General features: G+C 40.0%; 1 protein-coding gene across 4 annotated transcripts in view; it reads right to left on the bottom strand.

Annotated features, from left to right (window-relative positions):
* Positions 1 to 20,696, bottom strand: part of LOC102791661 (apoptosis-stimulating of p53 protein 1-like) — a 66,181-nt gene that overhangs the window by 38,152 nt on the left and 7,333 nt on the right. For 3 of the 4 annotated variants that reach the window (XM_087832780.1, XM_087832784.1, XM_087832781.1), the window contains exons 1-4: positions 16,929 to 17,238; positions 10,131 to 10,278; positions 8,047 to 8,154; positions 3,485 to 3,549 (exon numbers count right to left, since the gene is read on the bottom strand). In XM_087832780.1, coding sequence (XP_087688906.1) covers positions 3,485 to 3,549; positions 8,047 to 8,154; positions 10,131 to 10,278; positions 16,929 to 17,054 — 447 coding nt within the window. In that variant the 5' untranslated portion in view covers positions 17,055 to 17,238. Of the gene's footprint in view, positions 1 to 3,484; positions 3,550 to 8,046; positions 8,155 to 10,130; positions 10,279 to 16,928; positions 17,239 to 20,696 lie in introns of those variants that run through there. The other variant, XM_087832783.1, reaches the window with a different exon arrangement.

Genomic DNA, 20,696 nt, shown 5'->3' with positions numbered 1-20,696 from the left:
GGACCAAAACTCACCCCCTCTGTCTTGTTGTGCCTCAGATCTTTTTGCTTTAAAGCAAATGTTCGAGGATGAAGACGAAGAAACACAGAGACCTTAAGAGTGTGAAGGAGTGTGTGAGGTGAAAGGAAGACGAGAAGAGGGAGGAGGAGCTGTTTGGCTCACTAGCAATCCTCTTAGCCTGGTTATGTCATGGGACCAAGCTAATCCTACCTTCACTGACTGACCCACACACACACACAGAGGCTGACCATCCAGCAGACTGACCAACACCAATACGCACAAAAACAGTCTATGACTGGCTAGCCGAGGCCTAACCCAGATATACAAAGCAAATGTGCAGTATGTGCTGAAACACAATGGTTTGCATGGTTCAAAATAGCTGTTAGTGACAAATTAAAAGCACCAAACATGAGGTCAGCTGCTCTTTTTACTGCATGACCTCAAGATAACAGGATAAGGCACGCTGGCAAAGCAAAACATGGTTAGCTGAAGGACTGACTCAGGCTGGTGACAAAAGACTAATTACCCTTTTTTTCTCTTTGTGAATTTATAAACAGCAATTACAGTGTGTGTGTATAGTGCATGTGCTGTGTTTGTGTGCTCGCGTGGTTGTTCCTGGTAGAACAGTTCAATCACCACTGTCACTAATCCCCCGGCTAATCCGCTGCACTACACACACAGACAAATACATACACGCGAACGTGCACATGCATTGTGCTGTACGTGTGGGAATACTGGCTCACAAAGACACACTCATACAATTACTTCGCTGCGACTACGGGGTTTATTTTGTATTCCTCAAATTAAATGCTATTAAGGAAAGTTTAAAGAGCCAGATGTCTTTTATCCTTCGCTGACTGGGATTGTTTCTTGCATTTATTTTGAAAGTCAAACCCAAAAGCTATCAAAATAAATTATAGGAACATTTCTGCAAACAGAGGGCATGACTAACCAAATCCACCTGTAAAGCTAACCAATAAACACTTAGTGTATCTCTATTGGTCCATGCACAGTGTTGGTCAAGTTACTTGAAAAAAGTAATCAGTAACTAATTACTGATTACTTGCCCAAAAAAGTAATCCCGTTACTTTACTGATTACTTATTTTCAAAAGTAATTAATTACTTAGTTACTTAGTTACTTAGTTACTTTTTTAAAACACGATTTACAACCTGAATAGGTAATAAAGTGATAGATCTTTCAGCCCAATTCTACTTTTTCTGCATAATTCATCATACAAAATGTAATCAAATGGAAAAGTCTCTTTTTAAAACTTGTTTTATTAGTTTTAATCTTTTAACTTTATGCATCAAGCAAAAATTATATGAAACATTCTCTGACTGGAAGAAATTTGTTTAACATTTAAACCTATTTTCTGCACATTCCAGCACATAAAATAAAATATTTTTTGTGTGTTTACATTCAGTCTTTCAAATAGATGCAAGTAAAACACAGCAGAAAATAAATAAAATCAAAGACTAGCGGTCCTGTTGCTCTATTTTCACCTGTAAAGCAGGAGTGGGGTAGGCAGAGGTTTACCCTGGTGCAGGTGTGCATTACGTCGTAGCTACTCGGTGCTTGCTCGGAAGTTTAGGGGTTTTTTTTCGCTGTAAAAAGAAGTTTTCTTCCCACGCACAACGGACACTAATGTTTTTGTCACTTTTTATGGAATCAAACTCAAAGTAAGGTCAGTACTTCCACGCTTTAAACGCTGCACGCTCATACTCTCTCCTGCACTCGATATATTATCCATTGTTGATCTGCACACAGCTGTTGTCACGAACGTCACACTCGCTTACGTCACTGTCATGAGACATTCTCGCAAAAAATCACGGTTTTAGTAACGCAGTAACGCAGCGTTCCTACAGGAAAGTAACGGTAAACTAATTACCGTTTTTGCAATAGTAATCCCTTATATACTCGTTACTTGAAAAAAGTAATCGGATTACAGTAACGCGTAATGCGTTACTGCCCATCTCTGTCCATGCATGAAACACCAATATGTGCGGTACAAACAAGCTTGGTTAACCCTTTTAGATTGCCAGATATATACTTTAGTTTATGGGTCACATTCAGTGCAATCTGATCTCAAGTTGGTCGGACCTGTAAAACTGCTGCATGATAACCAACGTGTCTTTTCATGCTTTCATCATTTCATCATCCTTTTACAAAAACAGCCCGAGTTATCTTTTAAGTGCAGTTTCAGCAACATTTATTATTACATTTGCAAATCACAGCGAATCTACAAAAGCAAAAACATGTTGATTTTGAATTTTTGAGTTCTAACCATTTTCGAGATCTAGAATTGACTTTCCAGATATTTCTATGTATGCAAAAGACTGCTGACATGACATCACCAGGAGCAGTAGTGCAGCTTATTAAAAAACTGCATTTTCCATTCTTGCAAAGACATCCAGGTGACCTTTTGACCCCGGGGCTACATGTTTGTCACCTCTGTGCTAGTACGATTTCCCTCCTTTTCCAGTCGTTGCTCTTGCCACAGTTTTTAGCAGTAAGCAGAATCCAAATGCAGGACTCACAGACAAAACAAAGTAAATGAAAACTAACCTTCAATTAAGTCAACAAAAATAACAGTCCAAACTCTTGGAAAGAGCACACACAGGGCACTAACACACACAAAAACAACAGGAAACTGAGGCTATATACAAACACACAGACATGCAATCAATGGAAGAGGAAACAGGTGGGAAATGGGGCACAGCTAAAACTAATCACATACAAAAGAAAACTAAATACAAAACACGAGAGACTAATGATGACGACGAAGAAGATGCGGGAGGATTAATAACACGAAGAACGCAAAATCCAAGCAAAACACAAAACCTTAAACAGAAGCTAAACCAGGAGAAATAACCTGAACCTCACAATGACAAAACCCACAGGCCATGACGGCGCTGTGCCAAACTGGCTGCAGGTTAAACCACAGACAGCCCAAAGCTGTGGCCTGAGGAGGCCGTGTGTTATCTGGAATCAGGGAAGTTATAACTGACATGGATGGTCTCAAAGCTGTGGGTGTTTGTTTGTGTGCTGCAGCTCTTCACCGAGTCCTCATCTTCAAATTTTATAACAGAGGTGTTTTGATGAAATTTTACAAACCTGAACCTAACGTGGAGCTTCAGAGGAACAGAAACAATCCCAGTTTAATAAATCAGAATATTCTTTTGGTGCATGCACATCAGTATGAATCCTGCAGTTTTAGAAATAAAACCTCTGAGCTGATATGTCATGCTTAAATAACTGCATGATATATTTTTTTTGTAGTTACATATACAAACAGCACTGTGTGTATAAACATGCTGTAACTGTACAGAATGAAAATCTCAGGAGACAATGAAAGCCTGGATGTTGAGGTTGAGCCAATTGGAGATGCAGAACGTGGCCTGTCGTGTTCCTCGTGTGTGTGTGTGTGTGTGTGTGTGTGTGTGTGTGTGTGTGCGTGTGTGTGTGTGCGTGCGTGCACCAACCTTGTCATTAGCACTTTCTGCCGTTGCTGCTGTGGTCCAGCTCTGCTCCAAAGGCTGCTGACCTCCTGCATATAAATGAACAATGAAAAGAAATGTGTGCAGAGATATTGAAACAGCATATTAAAACTGTGACCTGGGTGCGCTGAGCCCTGTGACCTGGCAGACATGTGACTGACACACACAGAAACAGAGCCTCGGCCTTAATTACACCGCATACTAATCATTATTATTATTTTAACACTTTATTTTCAAAATAGAGAATATTTACAGCAAATACTGACGACATAATTGGTGTTCACAAAAAGAACGATAACAATATAGTAAAAAAAAGAGAGAAAATCCTTTTTTTGCACTCAAAAAGAAAAACGGGATCCACTTATCTGTCCTTATATGTCATAATTAATTATTATGACATATTAATATCTTCAGTTGAATGTCAGCACATAGATCACTGGGCAGCCCCAATAAAAATTGCCCAGGATCTTTACAAACTTTACTTTTTACAACTTCACTTATTTTTTAACTACATATTTCCAAAACTTGGAAATATAAGGGCATTCCCAAAAACAGTGAGTACACATTCCTAGGGGGTGACCTGTTGGAATGTATTTGATTTACCACAGGACACCATATTTTCTATGTATTATCTTATATTGAATTCCTTTATTTATTACTTAGAAATAAGGAATGGGATCATTTCTCCTCACCATAGGCTTTCTGTAAATCATCCTGAGAACATTCCCAGCATTGTGATTATATTATTTCTGCAGGATGTTGTAAAATAAATAAAACCTTTATTTAAAGTAAACTTCACAATAATTTTTCTGTGGAGCCTGGAAGTGAGCAGGAATCTTGCGACGTCACATAGTGACAAATTTGAAGATATGCATAAAAATCTTTCTGAGGAAGGCCAAAGGTATTTTGAAACTGGGCAAAGGTCATAAGTTTGTTATTGTCGTCAAACAGGTCTGCTGTTAGTTTGACACCTTTTCTGCGCCAGGATCCAAATACAAGCAAATTCACGGCAGAGAGGAGGAGGTAATGTGGTTAACTAAATCCTTCCTACCAATTTATATCTGTTTATATCTCGCCAGCTTATCATTGTGTTTGGAAGAATTGGATTGTCTTTTATTTTCTACGTGTAAGCTCTCCTACTAAATCAAAGGCATTACATCCCCATTTCTCAAAAGGAGTTTAAGATAACAGTAAAGCCACTCATGGATGAGCCTGCCATGACACGCCCAATTATAATGTCTAATGTTAGGGAAGGATAAACCTCTGCAGAGAGCTGCACAGTCTTCTCCCTTGCCAAATAAATTCAGAAAAGTCTTTTTCAGTCTCTTTTGCTATCTTAGAAATATATAGTGGTAACAAGTGAACAGAATAAAGTAATCTTGGCAGGATATTCATCTTTATAAGAGTTATTCTACCCATCCATGGAGCTGTCCGATTCATCCATCTTGTAAGGTCCTTCCTTTTTTTTTCATTTTGCACTCTGGTCAAATTGTGCTTCAAGAAGGTGTCACTTCAGAGTCAGTCCAGAAAAAAGGGGAAACAGATGGATGTGAAGTTTTACTATAAAACCAACTGGCATCGCTCTTGATTTAGCCTGAGATCCAAAAAAAGATAAACCCCCTGACGAGTGAGGCTCTTATCGCCCAACTAGCTTAAGCAATGTTGACGGCAAAACTTTCCCCCAAATCCTGGTTAAAAGATTCGAGAACTATCTCCCTCTCTTAGTTAAATCAGACCAGACTGGTTTAGTTAAAAACAGAGCACCTCTTACAAACATGAGAAAATTACTTACAATTATCCAGTTTTCTATAGTGAATAAGATACAGGAGCTTATTATGTCCTTGGATGCAGAGAAGGCTTTTGATCTGGTAGAGTTTCCTTATTCATTTGAGGTCTTAGAAGAGTTTGGACTTGGACAGGGCTTTATAAATTTGGTCAATTTTGGCCATAAGAAACCATAATAGTACAACAGCACTTCAAACAGATTCTGTGCCCTACAAGATATTTTTTGTATGCTGATGACGTGCTCCTCTTCATCTCAAAATTGGAAAAATCTATACTCATGTTAATGTTGATCATTCAACATTTTTGGATCTCTTACTTCATACTATTTCATTAATTCCCTAATACATTAAAATAACTTAATTACATGTAATTATGTAGCTCTGTATTTATCTGTTTTTAATTCCCGTGGGCTGTCAGAACTGTCAGAACTCTTAATGCAAACTAAGAGTGTGTAAAGACTTCCCCAACACATCCACCCTGACACTGCTGTTGATCATCTATGTGCAATATCTCAGTCTTTCCATGTTCTGTGCAATATTTTTGGCTCATGTGCTATTATTTTGGTCCCAGTCTGTTTCAATGTTTCCTACACATACACCATGTATATAGTTCCACTCACATATGTATACATATACACTGTTTTTTATTTTATTCTATTTATTTAATTATTTATTTATTTTCCGCATTCATTGTATATTGGTTTCTCTTCTTCTTACTTTAGCACCTTTGTGGTTCAGCTACCCAATTTCGCTGTGCAAGAAACTGCACAATGACAATAAAAAGCTCTAAGTCTAAAGTCTCTAAGTCGAATCTATTAATTGCAGGATTCATCTTAGATCTACTAAGATGAGACAGGTTCAATCTGGGCTAATCCCAGGCAGCTCCAACTTTCCCCTCCAGCCAATAAAGCAGCCACAGCTGCACTCCCCATTCAATAAAGTAGTTAAAATTGTATTTAAGCACCAGCAGAGAGAAAGTTCACATCAAGCAGATCAATAACTAAATATACTGTGTACTCTACACTCTGGTTTTCACCGTGGGACATCGATCCATCAGTCCATCCATATTCTGACTCTTATCGCGGGGAAGCAGTCTGGGAAGAAATGCTCAGACCTTCCTTTTGATGTAATCACTCCAGAAGTGTCAGGATTTCCCACTCAGCAGACATGCACCTCACCTCAGAGGGATCCAGGAGGTATCCTAGTCTGATGATGAGCTATGGCTCCCTTTGAGGTGAGGAGGGTTGCTTCTCTGGGTTGGGAATGAATGACTGCACCAAGTGGTGGAGTTTAATACAGATATCTAAAAATAATTTGGTTTTCTGAACTAACAAACTGCTCAGTGAAATTCTTGTCGTGTTTCTGTGATACTCACAGCCTGTGCATGCATCTTGCAAACGTTAGCCTATATCCTTCTTTCAAACATATTTGTTTGGACCATGGATGTAACCAAGCACACATTGGTTACATCCATCACTCATATACAGTCTGTGGTGTGGGCCATATTGCTTCTATTAAGTTACCTCTGTTCCACTCAAATAAGACCAGTTTGCTCTCCATGGAAGGATCCATAATCTTTAGGTAATGTGGATTAATTACAGAAGTCTTGATGATGGAAAGTGATATCCTTGCACAGGAAGTGCAAACTCACCACAGGCACCTTCAATAAGGCACTGAGGGCAGATGAAGCTAAATTAGCCTAGGAGCAGGTAATGCATTAGGGTAATGTGATGCTCCAGTCCCTGGAGAGCTATTGGCTCATTTAAGAAGCTGTTTTATTGTATTAGGTGCAGAGCCAAACACAAGCTGGCAGCAGAAGTGTGGGACAGTTTGGCTGCCGCAGGGGGCTGCACCAACAAATCCATCCCTTACAAGCACAGATGATGTTAGTCTTTCTGTAGCTACGTGCGCTCACAGCGCAAAACCACATCTGTACTAAAGAAGCAGGCGGACCACAGGGAGAGAGAAGCGCTCCACAGCAGCAGAGCAAACGAGCTGCTGTTCTTTTTATGTTACCACAGATCTGCTGGCACATGAACTGCGACTGGATAAAATCTGAGATCCAGACCCCATAATGAAAAAATCTCAACAGACACGAGAAAGCTTTAACGGGCTGAGCCAAGATGAAAAAAAACTCGGTGGTGATTAATTCGTTTTTCTGAAAAGACTTCACAGCTCGCTAACAGACGATAATAATGAGATTGTAATGAATGATAATTGAGCTTTTTAATGACTGAGGGGCAAGACGGGAACCAGCAGGTGGTGAGGTTGTCCCGTCGGCACAAAAACACACCAGCGCGACAGTGACGCCCGTACACGCCTGCTGATGAATGCTTCGGCCGGTAACTCTCAACAAACGTTACACAATCGCTCATTTGTTGATGAAGAACTTTACGAGGGAAAATCGGGTCATTTCGCCCGCCTGGTTTCACAAACTTCTTCTTTATGGCTGCCAGCACATCAAAGAGTTGTTTTGGCAGAATATCGCCTGGCGTTTCAGCAGCATTTGTCTGCCCCCTCGCCGTCACACCCCTGCCATTATGTAACTCTAATCATCTTATCTGGCTAATTACTGACCGAGACCCTGAACTCACCTCTAAACTTCATGCACACGACTTATACCGTGTTTTTCCCACGTTCTCTTCAATTATACCCCCAAATCCTTTTTTTTTTTTTGGTTTAACACCAACAGCTGGATATAAGCGTAGTTTTTACTGAGAGCTTTAATAAATTCAGTGTGTATGTGTATTTGTTTTGCTGTACCTTGTGTCCAGGAAGGGCAGTGTCTGAGGTAGAAGCTGACCTCGGGCCTCCTGGCTCCCCACTGCTGAAGGAGATCCAACAATAACAACTCCTGAGGGAGAACTCGCTCTGAGAACAGACGAAGGGTGAGAAAACATTTGACAAAGATCCCACTAATTACATAACGTCACACTATTGTGTTATAGAGCTAGAAAGAGATCATTCAGAATTTACAATTTTATAATTTTATCAGGTCGACATGTATAATTTCACTGACTAGTTTCCAAAAATTACCTGTGCACGTTGTGTACGGCCAAAATTGTCTATAAACGTATCCTCCACACATAGATACTGTAAAATATGTCTTTTTTACAAACTGTGCAAACTGTGCAAACTGTGCAAACGCTACGTCCAGATGAACAGAATCAACTTTTGGAGATTTATTTTCCTGGATGATTGAGAATGCATCAAGACGATGTGCAAAAGCTCCTTATAAGAGAATGAATAATCTTTGGAATAATTAATAAGAATTCAAAATTGCAGCTGTATTGTTGTTGGCTGTGCATCAAGCCACGCATGTAGGATTGAAAGGTTTGGAACATATATGCAGCATATGCAAGACAGCAACCCATCACCATTGTCTGCACAGTGACAATGAAACGCACAAAACCCCAAACCTCTTTCTGAGTGGAGCAGGGCTTTAAGGATTTATTTTTACCCTTTTTTGCAAATGTTAGTGTGGAAAAATGAAGCCAGAAAAAAAACCCAGAGAATCAATATTTTCACAGTGAAGTAAGCCAGCTGTGCCCTCGAGGCACAGCCTGTTGTCACGCACCAACACTCGGCACACAATTTATGCCGCCATCTATTATGTGCTGCTTCACACAGACACTCGCGAAGACATGGTGTAGTATTAGAGCCGTTTATATCCTGTCTGGCCGCTCAGTCACATCACAAAGCCGCACAAACGCACCGCCGTTACTGCGCGGGCATCACCGCGTCGACAGCTATGACTGAATGAATGTGGGCCACGCTTTAATGGACGCCCTCGGTGTGAATGAGATGGGCTGGTCTATTCATATAGTAAACTTGGAGCACGCAGCGCTCTTGATTTCACGAGCTGAAGCCGCAACATACTGTAGGTCTGACTCGGTTTATAATTAGCTGCACAGCAAGTGACCCAGATCTGAGTTACGCCGTGTCGGTTATCCTGTCTCTTAATGCAAGATTATAATCATGCAAGTGCTCCGATGCTCCAAAGACAGACTGCCAGTAGTAATTATATGAGCTGGACTTTTTATGATTAACGAGTGTATGCATAAAGAGATGCACAGCGAGAATAGTCCAGTCCTGTTCAGCTAATTTTCTAGATGTAATATCCTGTCTTGTCTTGGCTGATTTCTAACTTTGGTCAAGATTTCTTACTGATTATGATTATAAGCCTGGGCGCCTCCAGGGTGAGGTGTTCAAGGGCATGTCCCACTGGGAGGAGGCCCGGGGCAGACCCAGGGCATGCTGGAGAGATTATATCTCTTGGGTGGCCTGGGAATGCTTTGGTGTTCACTTGGACAAGCTGGAGGTGGCCGGGGAGAGGGAGGTCTGGGCTTCTCTGCTTAGGCTGCTGCCCCTGCGACCCGGCCCCGGATAAGCGGAAGATGGACGGATGGATTATGATTATAAGTTAACAGAAAATATGAATAGCGGGTTGTTTTAGGGATATATTAGGGATATCCCCTCTCTTTGACATCACTGAGGCGAGAGCAGAACCTGACTTAAACAGAGCAGAACTGAGCTTACAGCTTACTGGGGTTATTTGTACTTACACTGACCTCCTTATTTAAAAGTTTGGTTTTAATATGAGCATCCACCACCGGACCAGAGATGTGACAGAAGATAGTCTGAATTTAAGCACCTAAAAGGGCGACTGACACTGATCAAATGATGCCACTTTTCAGCTCTGTGTGTGAGTCTGCAGCTGCTGAATAATGCATTCGGCGGCTCCACTTTAAAGCTTTCATGAAGTTAATGTCTTGCATTTGCAGCATGTGCTGCTTTTCTTAAGTGATACTAATCAATAAGCATTATCAACCGATGAATGGACTCACCATGCCCGTTCCATACTTCAGCTAGGTGACACTCCCCCTCACCGGCCTCTTTGCAGTACTCCACCACATCGATTACTCTGGTCGCTGGAGTGACAGGGACCTCGGTTAGCATCTGCTGGGTGTCATTGAGGTAAACTGTCAGGATCACCTGCAATCAAAGAAAAATCAGGTTAATATCACTTAGATATTATTTTATATGGACCCCCAAACTCAGTAAGATTGTTTCCTGTGACTCACTGGCTGGAATCAGATCACCAACTTATCAGCCATATTTAAACTCTTATTTTGAAGGAGTTATTGTGGCTGGTAGCGATGATTACATTCAAAGCTAAAAATCCCAGTATGAAGTCAAGACCACCTCTGCAGCTGGGTTTCATTATGTGCAGACAACAGGTGAGTCAGCTGTGATATTCAAGTGAAAAATAGGTTTAATACAAAAGTAATGTATTAAAAAAAAACAACACATGTTAATGTTGGGCGATATGAAGGTGACCAAGGAGCAGCGGCCGATTTTGTCCAACAAAAGCATGATATAGTCCTTCATCCATGTCATCACAACACTGATCTCAGCTTAATAACCTCACAATATCAATACTGTGAGGTCTGACTTTGAATCCTGAGTTACTTTTTCTTTGTTGTCTTTTTCTTCTTTTATTTTGGCGTTTCTTTTCTTTCATTTTTAATGTGAGTTTAATGTGTGCCTTCCCCTCTTTCAGTGCCAGATTCTCTTTGTACTCCATGTGAAGTTTTTTTTAGTGTTATAATTCTGTTTTCTGGTTGTTGCCTCTGAGTACTCTTTGTTGGGTTTGCTTGTCTGATTTTTATGGACGTCCTCTTTACTTTTTGGCCCAGTAAAGACTGACTCTTTAATTTGTTTTCGAATCTTGTCCTACTCTATTAGTTGTGACACATAACTGGTTGTATACAGAGTAACACACACGGCCAATTCTCTCTATGACAATGGCAAACCCAGCCTAATCCATCCATCCATCCATCCTGCTTATCCGGGTCTGTGTCGCTGGGGCAGCAGTCAATTCAATTCAATTCAATTCAATTCAATTCAATTTTATTTATATAGCACCAAATCACAACAAAAGTCGCCTCAAGGCGCTTCATAGATACAGAGAAAAGCCCAACAATCATATGACCCCCTATGAGCAGCACTTTGGCGACAGTGGGAAGGAAAAACTCCCTTTTAACAGGAAGAAACTTCCATCAGAACCAGGCTCAGGGAGGGGCGGGGCCATCTGCTGTGATTGGTTGGGGTGAAAGAAGGAAGACAGGATAAAGACATGCTGTGGAAGAGAGACAGAGATTAATAACAGATATGATTCAACACAGAGAGGTCTGTTAATACATAGTGAGTGAGAAAGGTGACTGGAAAGGAAAAACTCAATGCATCATGGGAATCCCCCGGCAGCCTACATCTACTGCAGCATAACTAAGGGAGGATTCAGGGTCACCTGGTCCAGCCCTAACTATATGCTTTAGCAAAAAGGAAAGTTTTAAGCCTAATCTTAAAAGTAGAGATAGTGTCTGTCTCCCGAATCCAAACTGGAAAAAAAGAGGTATCTCCTCCATCTTTGCCTGTGGGTCTCCACCAATTGGGACCTGCCTGAAACACCTCGCTTAGGAGACATCGGGTCAGATGAATGACCTCAACGGGCTCTTTTTAATGTGGAATAGCAGCTCTACTCCGAGCCCCTCCAGAATGATTGAGCACGTCACCCTATCTCTAAAGGAGAACCCAGACTTTCCCTGGAAAAAGCTCATTTCTGCTGCTTGTATCCATGATCTCATTCTTCTGGTCACTACCTAAAACTTGTGGATAGGTGAGGGCAAGATCATCTTTACTACTGCTGCACCAATCTGCCACTTCCTCCCCACCTTGAACTCCAACCAGGGTGGGCACTCCACTTTGTTCCAGCTGAGAACCGTGGGCTCACTCTCATTTTAGTGTCCGTTTATTTCTGTTAACATAAACGGAAAAAGCACTTTATGATTTTAAAGGTGATCTGCGGAGTACTGATCCCCACTCAATAATTTTGTTATCAAATCCTGTAAATTCTGCAGCTCAAAGATTAAAATGTCAATCAGAAAAGGACATCCTGTGTTGTCATCAGTGATGTCACTGGTGATGTCACGCCAGATAGTCAGCCGGCAGTCGAAAGATAAATTTAGGGTAATCTGGGATAGGAGTGCGTCGACACACCACAGCGCTCACAGATACAGATACACTTTTTAATCTCAGTGTTGCTTTTTCTTTTTCTCTCACGCACACACACAAACACACACTCTTCCTGTGCAGATACTACAGTATGCACACTACAGTGTACTCTGTACACTAATCCTCAGTATTCTATATACCTGTCCCAGATCATGTCAAGTAATCTCTGGCTGCATGCAGACGGACAGAGCGGGGACACGGGCTCTAAAGCTTGGATTAGACAAACACACATACACACACGAGTAAACCCTGCAAACACACCAGGGGTTTTACTCGTCCACAAATCGTTCAAAGTAGGCTAATCGTGGCCTCAGAAGCGCTGTTGTGTTTTTCACGTGGTCAGAAACAGCATTTGTTACACTCACGGGGTGCCGGCTGCAATAAAAGAACATCAAATCATCCAGTGTGCTTTTCTGCTTTCAGTGATTTAATAAAAAAAGACTACACAAAGCAGACAAAGACGAATGCAGTGCAAAAATGCTGTTGGTGAATTTCACTAATAATAAATGCTGTGTTTGAAACACAGTCTGCAAAGGTTTAGATATCTGACAAAGATGCAAATGCAGGTTACTGTGACACCAGAGACAAAAGTGCCCAAAAATAATACTTCACTTCATTTTGATTTTATCAGAAAAACTCGTTTTAGTGACCCTGAGCAGTCTAAGGAGACAAAACACAGGCAACTTTCAGCTCTTCTTGTTTTCACCTCATTTCTTTTCTAAATGCAGCAAATTTTCTTGTCTTTTGACCTTCGAGTGACTGAGTGTGATCACTTATTTATTCACACGTGGCCCTGTAATGTTTTTAATTGTGAAACTGGGAAATTCGTGGTGTGAGACAATCTGTTTCTCCTGAAACTTTGGCCTGTGAGGGATCATTTATTTCCCAGCATGACCTTTGGTTTTAATGTCATTTATTGGTAATTAATCAGGCGTCTCATATTAACAGTTATATCTTTCAGATCTAAATATTTTAAGTGTGTCTTGAGAAATTGTTTCAATTATCACACATCTACAGTCTTGATGTACGAAGGAAAGTCAAATGAGGGACCGTGTCGAGTGATATAACACAAACATTATAAAAAAATTATTGTGGCTGATCAAAAGTCTCAAATGAAATACAAAAGTCCAACCAGAACCAGAATCAAAAGAACACTGAATATGCAGAAAAACCAAACAGGAACAAAGCAGCAAACACAGACAGGAACATAACAGATGCTTTGATAAAAGACAAAGAGAAGATGAATTGATTGATGAGCCTTTCTGGAACTAAAACCTCACTGTTGCTCATCTGAACTCAGACTTTCTTGAGAAGCGATGCAAAGAAACCAAAATACAAAGACAAAAGACAGAGTGAGGAACAGAGAGGAAAACACTGAGGGAACCAAGGCTACAGCAAAGAATAAAAACCAAAGCCTTAATGTAAAAACAGTAAAATACTGTAGCTTCACTGTAGGTGAGCTTCCTCCAGCTCATCTATTAGGGGTGGGGGGAAAAATCGATACTGTGTAGTATCGTGATATTTTGTTTGCTAATAATGTATCGATACAGGGACAGCAGAAATCGATATTTTGTTACAAAAAAGGTTTTTGTGCTCTGACTTCAGAGCATGTTGATCCTTTTTCTGAGCAAGAATCCTGACATTCCTTCACTGTCCAAATGTGTTTAACTTTTTTTATGGCAGCAATAAACATGACAGTTTACTTATTTTAATTTAAGACATGTTTTATTTTAATTAGGTTTAAAACTTTTTTATTTAATGTAAAATTATATTTTGTTTTTAATTTACTTTCAAATTCTTCAGTTGCTGAAGGGGCTGCATAGTTTTCATAAACTGCATAGTTCAGAATAGCTATAATTGTACCAGATGGTTGATTCAGTTAAGTTGGACTAGACTGTAATACAAACCGTTCAGTTTGTCAACAATAAAACTGAAATGAGAGAAAGACTGAGTGTGAGACTTTGATATTAGAGAAAATGAATATTGATAAAGTTTACCTTTATGTACAGAATCTGAATATCGCAAAATATTTTAAAAAATTGCAATAATATTGTATCGTGCGTTAAGTATCGTGATAATATCGTATCGTGGGATGTTTGGTGATTCCCACCTCTATCATCTATGGTGCTAGCATCCTGCAATACACGATTCACTCAAGCATAATTTAAAGGTTTAAATGAAACTGTATTTTCTGTTAAACAACCAGATCAGGCTGGTCTAAGTAAGTAAGTTGTATGATTTGCATTTTGTATCAAAATTATTTCAAACCATAACAATTAAAGGAGATCTCAAATTCCTCCTTTAAATAATTAAATCGGTTTATTTGCTGAAGCAGTTCAGTCGCATGAAGGTAAAGCTGAGCAGATCCCCTACAGGCTGCCACGTTAACCAGCTGCATTGAACCTAAAGGCTTGGACACGATGTCTGAGGAGAAAACAAACACTGTTTTGCACTTCGCTGATGTCGTCCTGCATTAAACTTTCCAAAAGCTTCTTCTGGGTTATTATGAACGCTGCATAAAAACACGAGCTGACGCGTACCATAGAAAGCTTTTTACCTCCAAATTCTGTCCCAGCTCTGTCCAACATAGTCCTCACATAACTCCTGCATCCCCGTCCAAACTACAGTCTTCTTTTACAGTTTACCTGGAACTGAAAACCTTATTATGGTGTCAAACTGAAGCATGAAAAGAAGATTTTGTGAGCCACTTTGTTAAGAAATATCTACGTTTTATGATATCACTTCACCTCCCATGTAAGAGGCTTCTTCATTTCTAAAAATTGGTGGAAAATCCCAGGTACCATATATTATACCTACAGCTATGTTATAATAGTAGCGCTGTATTGGATTGTAGATTCACCATTTGGTAGCATGGCTACAAGCACAATTTGAGCACCTGTTGCTGACCATGTCCACCCCTGCATGACCACAGAGCTTCAGCAGGATGATGCACCATCTATCTGTCTGTCTGTCAATCTTGTTAACATGGAGTTAAATCTTTGTGGAATTTTTCTGGTCCCTTGTTGAATCTATGCCACAGAGAGCTTGGAAGAAAAAGAAGGAGCCGGTCCAACTCAGTACAAGCAAGGTGATTTACCCAATGAAGTTACAGGTAAATGTGTATCAGTGACACAAAGCAAAAGATCACAAACCGGAAATTCCAATTTTCTATTTTGCAGCAGCACATTTATGTCCTAACTTTAACTCTACACTTTGTGCACATGCAGACCTCTAAAGTTAACAGACCTTTAGTGACTTTCCTAATGTCAGCAAGCATTTAAAGCAGAGTCAGCCTGAAACCAAAACAACTGACAGTCAACCTTTGAATAATAATAAAGTTCACGGGGACCAGAACTTACTAGGAAAACCACAATGTAGTAGGGATGCAACGATACCAATTTTTTCAAACCGATACGATACCGATACTTGGATCTGAGTACTTGCCGATACTGAGTACAAAAAACGATACTTCTACCACACACACACACAAATACAATTAATTGGAAGACAGGTTTTATTATATTCCCTGTCGATAAAAAATAAAATCTTAATAAAAATGACCACAAAAAAATTTCAAGTGAAAAATAAGCACTTCTGCTAAATTATTGCAGCGTCTCCACATTGTAATTTTACAAAATATCACTGAACTATTGGCACTGTCTCAAGCTTTCAGAATAATAAATAAACACTTCTGTTTGGAATAAAATAAATACAAATTAGGTTTGCGAATAAATTAAACTTTTAAATTATTGCAGAGTGTCCATATTGTAAACAAACAAACAAAATAATTATTATTAAATAAATAATAAATAAAATAATAATTGGCCCCCTAGTGGCCAATCTAAAAAACTACAACAGAAATGACAAGCCACCCTCTGATTAATGAAATAAGTTGGTATCGGTTCATGGTATCGGTTAACTTTTACGAGTATGAGTACGCACACATTTTACAGTATCGGCCCCGATACCCGATACCAGTATCGGTATCGGTGCATCCCTACAATGTAAAGATCAGGAATAAAAGCTTTAGTAACAGAACTCACCGTTAGAATAAAAACATAAACCCAAACTAAAAAAATGTTCATCAAGAATCTGAAACTCGAAAGCACCGTGACATAGACGGCATGTTATGGTCAGTAAAATCACTTGTACTAGTGCTCACTGATAATGTGAACATAATGACCTCACAGTAATGACAGTTCCTTCCTGGCTATCAGTGACTGAGACACACAGAGGCAGATTGAGCTGTAGTTCCTGAAATGCCTGTGGGGCTGAATGGAGTGACTCGGGCTATTTTCAGCATTAGAGAAGGAAAAAACAGAAAGTCAGATAGAGGAAGAGTGAGCCAGGGTGACAAACAGTTAGCGTCTGCAGGAAACAATCAATGCTCCTTTTATTAGTCATTTTAAAACAACACGTTAGCCTCTATCAGGGCCCAAAACTCAAGTACAGAAAACTGCGTCCAGACCTTTTCTAGCAAAAACTAAATAAAACTCACACAACTAACTTCATCATGTTAGACTGAGAAGAACATATATGAAGAAGCAAAGTAGAGCTCTTCTCTCACTCACCCACTGTTTGCTTTTCCTGGTTTGAAGCTGCTTCTTCTTCTTCTTCTGTTTCCTGCAATTACTCAGTTTGAAGTTTTCAGACAGAAACACCAGCCGCTCCAAAACCAGCCCCCAAAAACGCCTCATTGGAAAATCACAGAGCAGAAGCACACACACCGGCGTGTGTACACGTGTGTGTGTGCGTGCATGTGTGCGTTTGAGAGCGAGATATATAATTGATGGTGTCAGACAGAGAAGGTAGTGTGTCTGTAGGTGAGAGTGTTTGAAATGTACGTGGAGCAGGAAATACAAATGTGAGAGAGGGTGTCAGTGAGGGAGGAGGGAAGGGAGTCGGCTTTCAGTAGATATAAGGAGAGGGGGTGAGGAGGATGAGCTATAAGAAAGGAAAGGCCAGACTCTGTCCGTGTCTGTTGGTGGGAGTAGACCGTGAGCTGATATTGTTATATGTTCATCATACATCTGGCATGACGGGGGCGGCTCTATTTTTTTGTCGGCTGAGTCAAAGGTTTGACTGTAAAACTCGGACGCTTGTCTCCAATCAGTTTTAGGTAAAAGTTTATTTCTTCACGATAAAAGTAAAGCAACTTTCAGCTGCTGTGAAAGGCTGCAGTTGGTTTAAATACAACTAAACCTGACGGAAACAAAACAGAGCTTTATTTTAAAGAACATCTGTTAACCACAGTCATATAAAGATGATGTTAAAACAAAAAACAAATCAAGTAGCTAGATGCAGAGGACAGGAAGCACAGGAACATAGATGATGGAGCCATGAAGGAACACAGACAACAAAGACCATCCCTGATTCTTGTCCCTCTCATCGTGGATGCAGGTGCAGGAGGGGAGCAAAGTACGAGCAGGGAGGACTCGAGACATCGAGACGATGGTATTTGGTACAGCTGCATCACAGATAGTTTTGTTTTACATTAATTAAAACTACGGCTGTATTTCATAATCTCAGGTGTTGCACTATGAATGACATGTTTTCTATTTAGGACAATGTGATCAAACCTTTTGTTTTTTAAATCACGCACACAGAAGCAGAGCAAATCAGAAGATGAGGAAAGGATGAGGTCACTGTGTGACTTTGTTCCACGTTATAAATTGCTCATTTATGAGCTTTTAATTTGACTTAATTGCTATAATTGCAGTAATTCTTATGTCTAATGAGTAAATTATTGTGTATTAGGGAAGCATAAAGTCTATCACTCACTGTACTTTTCAGCTAACTGGTTATAAAAGAACAAAAAGCTCAACTCTGTGAGTTAACCCTCTCTCCTAACACTCTGCTATTAGCCCTTCCAAGCAAATAGCTAATAGCTCTTCCAAGTTTTGTCAATTGTGACTCACGTGTCAAAAAAACTATCACGTGGCAACAGCCCAGTGCATTTAGGGATGTAGACGACCTGCTGATGGTCAAACAGAGCATCAGAATGGGGAAGAAAGGTGATTTAACTTTAAGTGTGTCACGTTTAGGGGTGCCAGACGTGCTGATCTGAGGATTTCAGAAACTGCTGATCTGCCTGGATTTTCCTGCACAACCCTCTCTAGGGTGAGAATGGTCTGAAAAAGAGAAACTATCAGTGAGCGGCAGTTGTCTGGTTGAAAATGCCTTGTTAATGCCAGAAAAAGACCAGAATACTTCAGGCTGAGAAGAAGAGAACAGTAACTCAAATAAGTTAGTATAGCCAAGGTATGCATGAGAGTATATCTGAATGCAGAAGCAGAAGAGCACACAGGGTGCAGCTCCTGCCTGGTCGTTTCCGTCTTGATTTCTGCTCCAACATTTGGATAATTTTCAAAATTTGTCATAAATGACTTGAAAGCACGGCTCTATACTGCTTTGTATCAGCTGTTCAGATTGGTGGTGTGGCAATGGCATGATATTTTTGACAGACTTTGGTCCCCTTGGTACCAACTGAACGTCATTTAAACTCCGCTGCTTACTAGAGGTGGGAATCAACACACATCCCACAATACGATATTATCACAATACTTAACGCACGATACGATATTATTGCAATTTTTTAAAATATTTTGCGATATTCAGATTCTGTACATCAAGGTAAACTTTATCAATATTCATTTTATCTAATATCAAAGTCTCACACTCAGTCTTTCTCTCATTTCAGTTTGATTGTTGACAAACTGAACGGTTTGTATTACAGTCTAGTCCAACTTAACTGAATCAACCATCTGGTACAATTATAGCTATTCTGAACTATGCAGTTTATGAAAACTATGCAGCCCCTTCAGCAACTGAAGAATTTGAAAGTAAATTAAAACAAAATATAATTTTACATTAAATAAAAAAGTTTTAAACTTAATTAAAATAAAACATGTCTTAAATTAAAATAAGTAAACTGTCATGTTTATTGCTGCCATAAAAAAGTTAAACACATTTGGACAGTGAAGGAATGTCAGGATTCTTGCTCAGAAAAAGGATCAACATGCTCTGAAGTCAGAGCACAAAAACCTTTTTGTAACAAAATATCGATTTCTGCTGTCCCTGTATCCATACATTATTAGCAAACAAAATATCACCATGCTACACAGTATCGATTTTTTTCCCCACCCCTACTGCTTACCAGAGTACTGTTACTGGCCATGTTAGTCCCTTTATGGCCACAGTTATCCTGATGCTAGGTTATCTAGGAAAACACGCCATTTCACAAAGCTCAAATGATCTTGAACACGTGTGAATCATAGATCATGGATGTGTGGCTAATTCATCTGCAGCAGCTGTGTGATCCTATCACCTTGTTGAATCTATGCCATGAAGAATTAAGGCAGCTCTAAGGCAAAAAGGAGGTAAACGTTGGTTATAGCAAGGTGTAACTAATAAAGCGGGCAGTCAGTTTAATGTTTGTTGAACAATTACTGCAAAGTGAAATTTTTAAAAAAACCTAAACTTAAGAGAAACACCTAAATATAACAATGAAACCACACCGCCTCCTAATAAACTACAAATCTGCAGAAATATGAGCGTATCTGTATTATTTGAGCTGTGGTGTGGATTGAAGCTGTCCAGCAGCAGCAGCAGTGGTAAAGCTGGAGGGCAGAGATTAGAGAGGCTGCACTGATATGCTGCAGCATGACTGCACTCACACACACACACACACACACAGATAGGACACAGAAGGTACACTGGCAGAAGAGCTTCACCCCTCGCTCTCTCTTCCTGTCACACAAGGTCACATGTTGGGTGCATGTGCTCAAACACACACAGATGCCCTCTGTCTCTGCGGCAGCTATTGGCAGAAAATCAGTACACAGTTCAGCAGAAAAGAGACGTTACATTAACATGCACTGTGACTAAATCTACTGTTCCTCCTGTTCTTGCACACGCGTAATCAGAAATCTTCAACACAGATTATTTATCATGTGACTCTGACTGATATTTATGCCCCACAATCCTTTGCAGCTGCTGCCTGGCGACACTTGAGCCAGACGGTGATGAGTGAGAAGGACTTTTCTTGATTTAAGAGTTATATTCAGAGATACTCGAATTAAAGTGAAGAGCATCGTTAAGAGGTTTCATCAGTCACACGTGTCATTAGTAGATAAGTGGAAAGATTAACTTTTAATCACATAGCAGGCAGTGTTTTCTTATAAATGATAGCAGTCTGCAACTGCCACGTGTATTATCAGGGCCTTCAGACCAACGAACATCTACTATGAGTTTGTAGGAACTGGATTTAATACACAAAATGTTTGTCCAAGTTCCTAAAGAGGACAGTGATGTACAACCACCTACAACATACAATACAG

Source organism: Neolamprologus brichardi, chromosome 19 (genome assembly GCF_056152115.1).
Source record: "Neolamprologus brichardi isolate AB-2024 chromosome 19, ASM5615211v1, whole genome shotgun sequence".
Taxonomy (NCBI): domain Eukaryota; kingdom Metazoa; phylum Chordata; class Actinopteri; order Cichliformes; family Cichlidae; genus Neolamprologus; species Neolamprologus brichardi.
The sequence above is the reverse complement of the archived record's forward strand: the minus strand, read 5'-3'. Positions and strand labels throughout refer to the sequence as shown.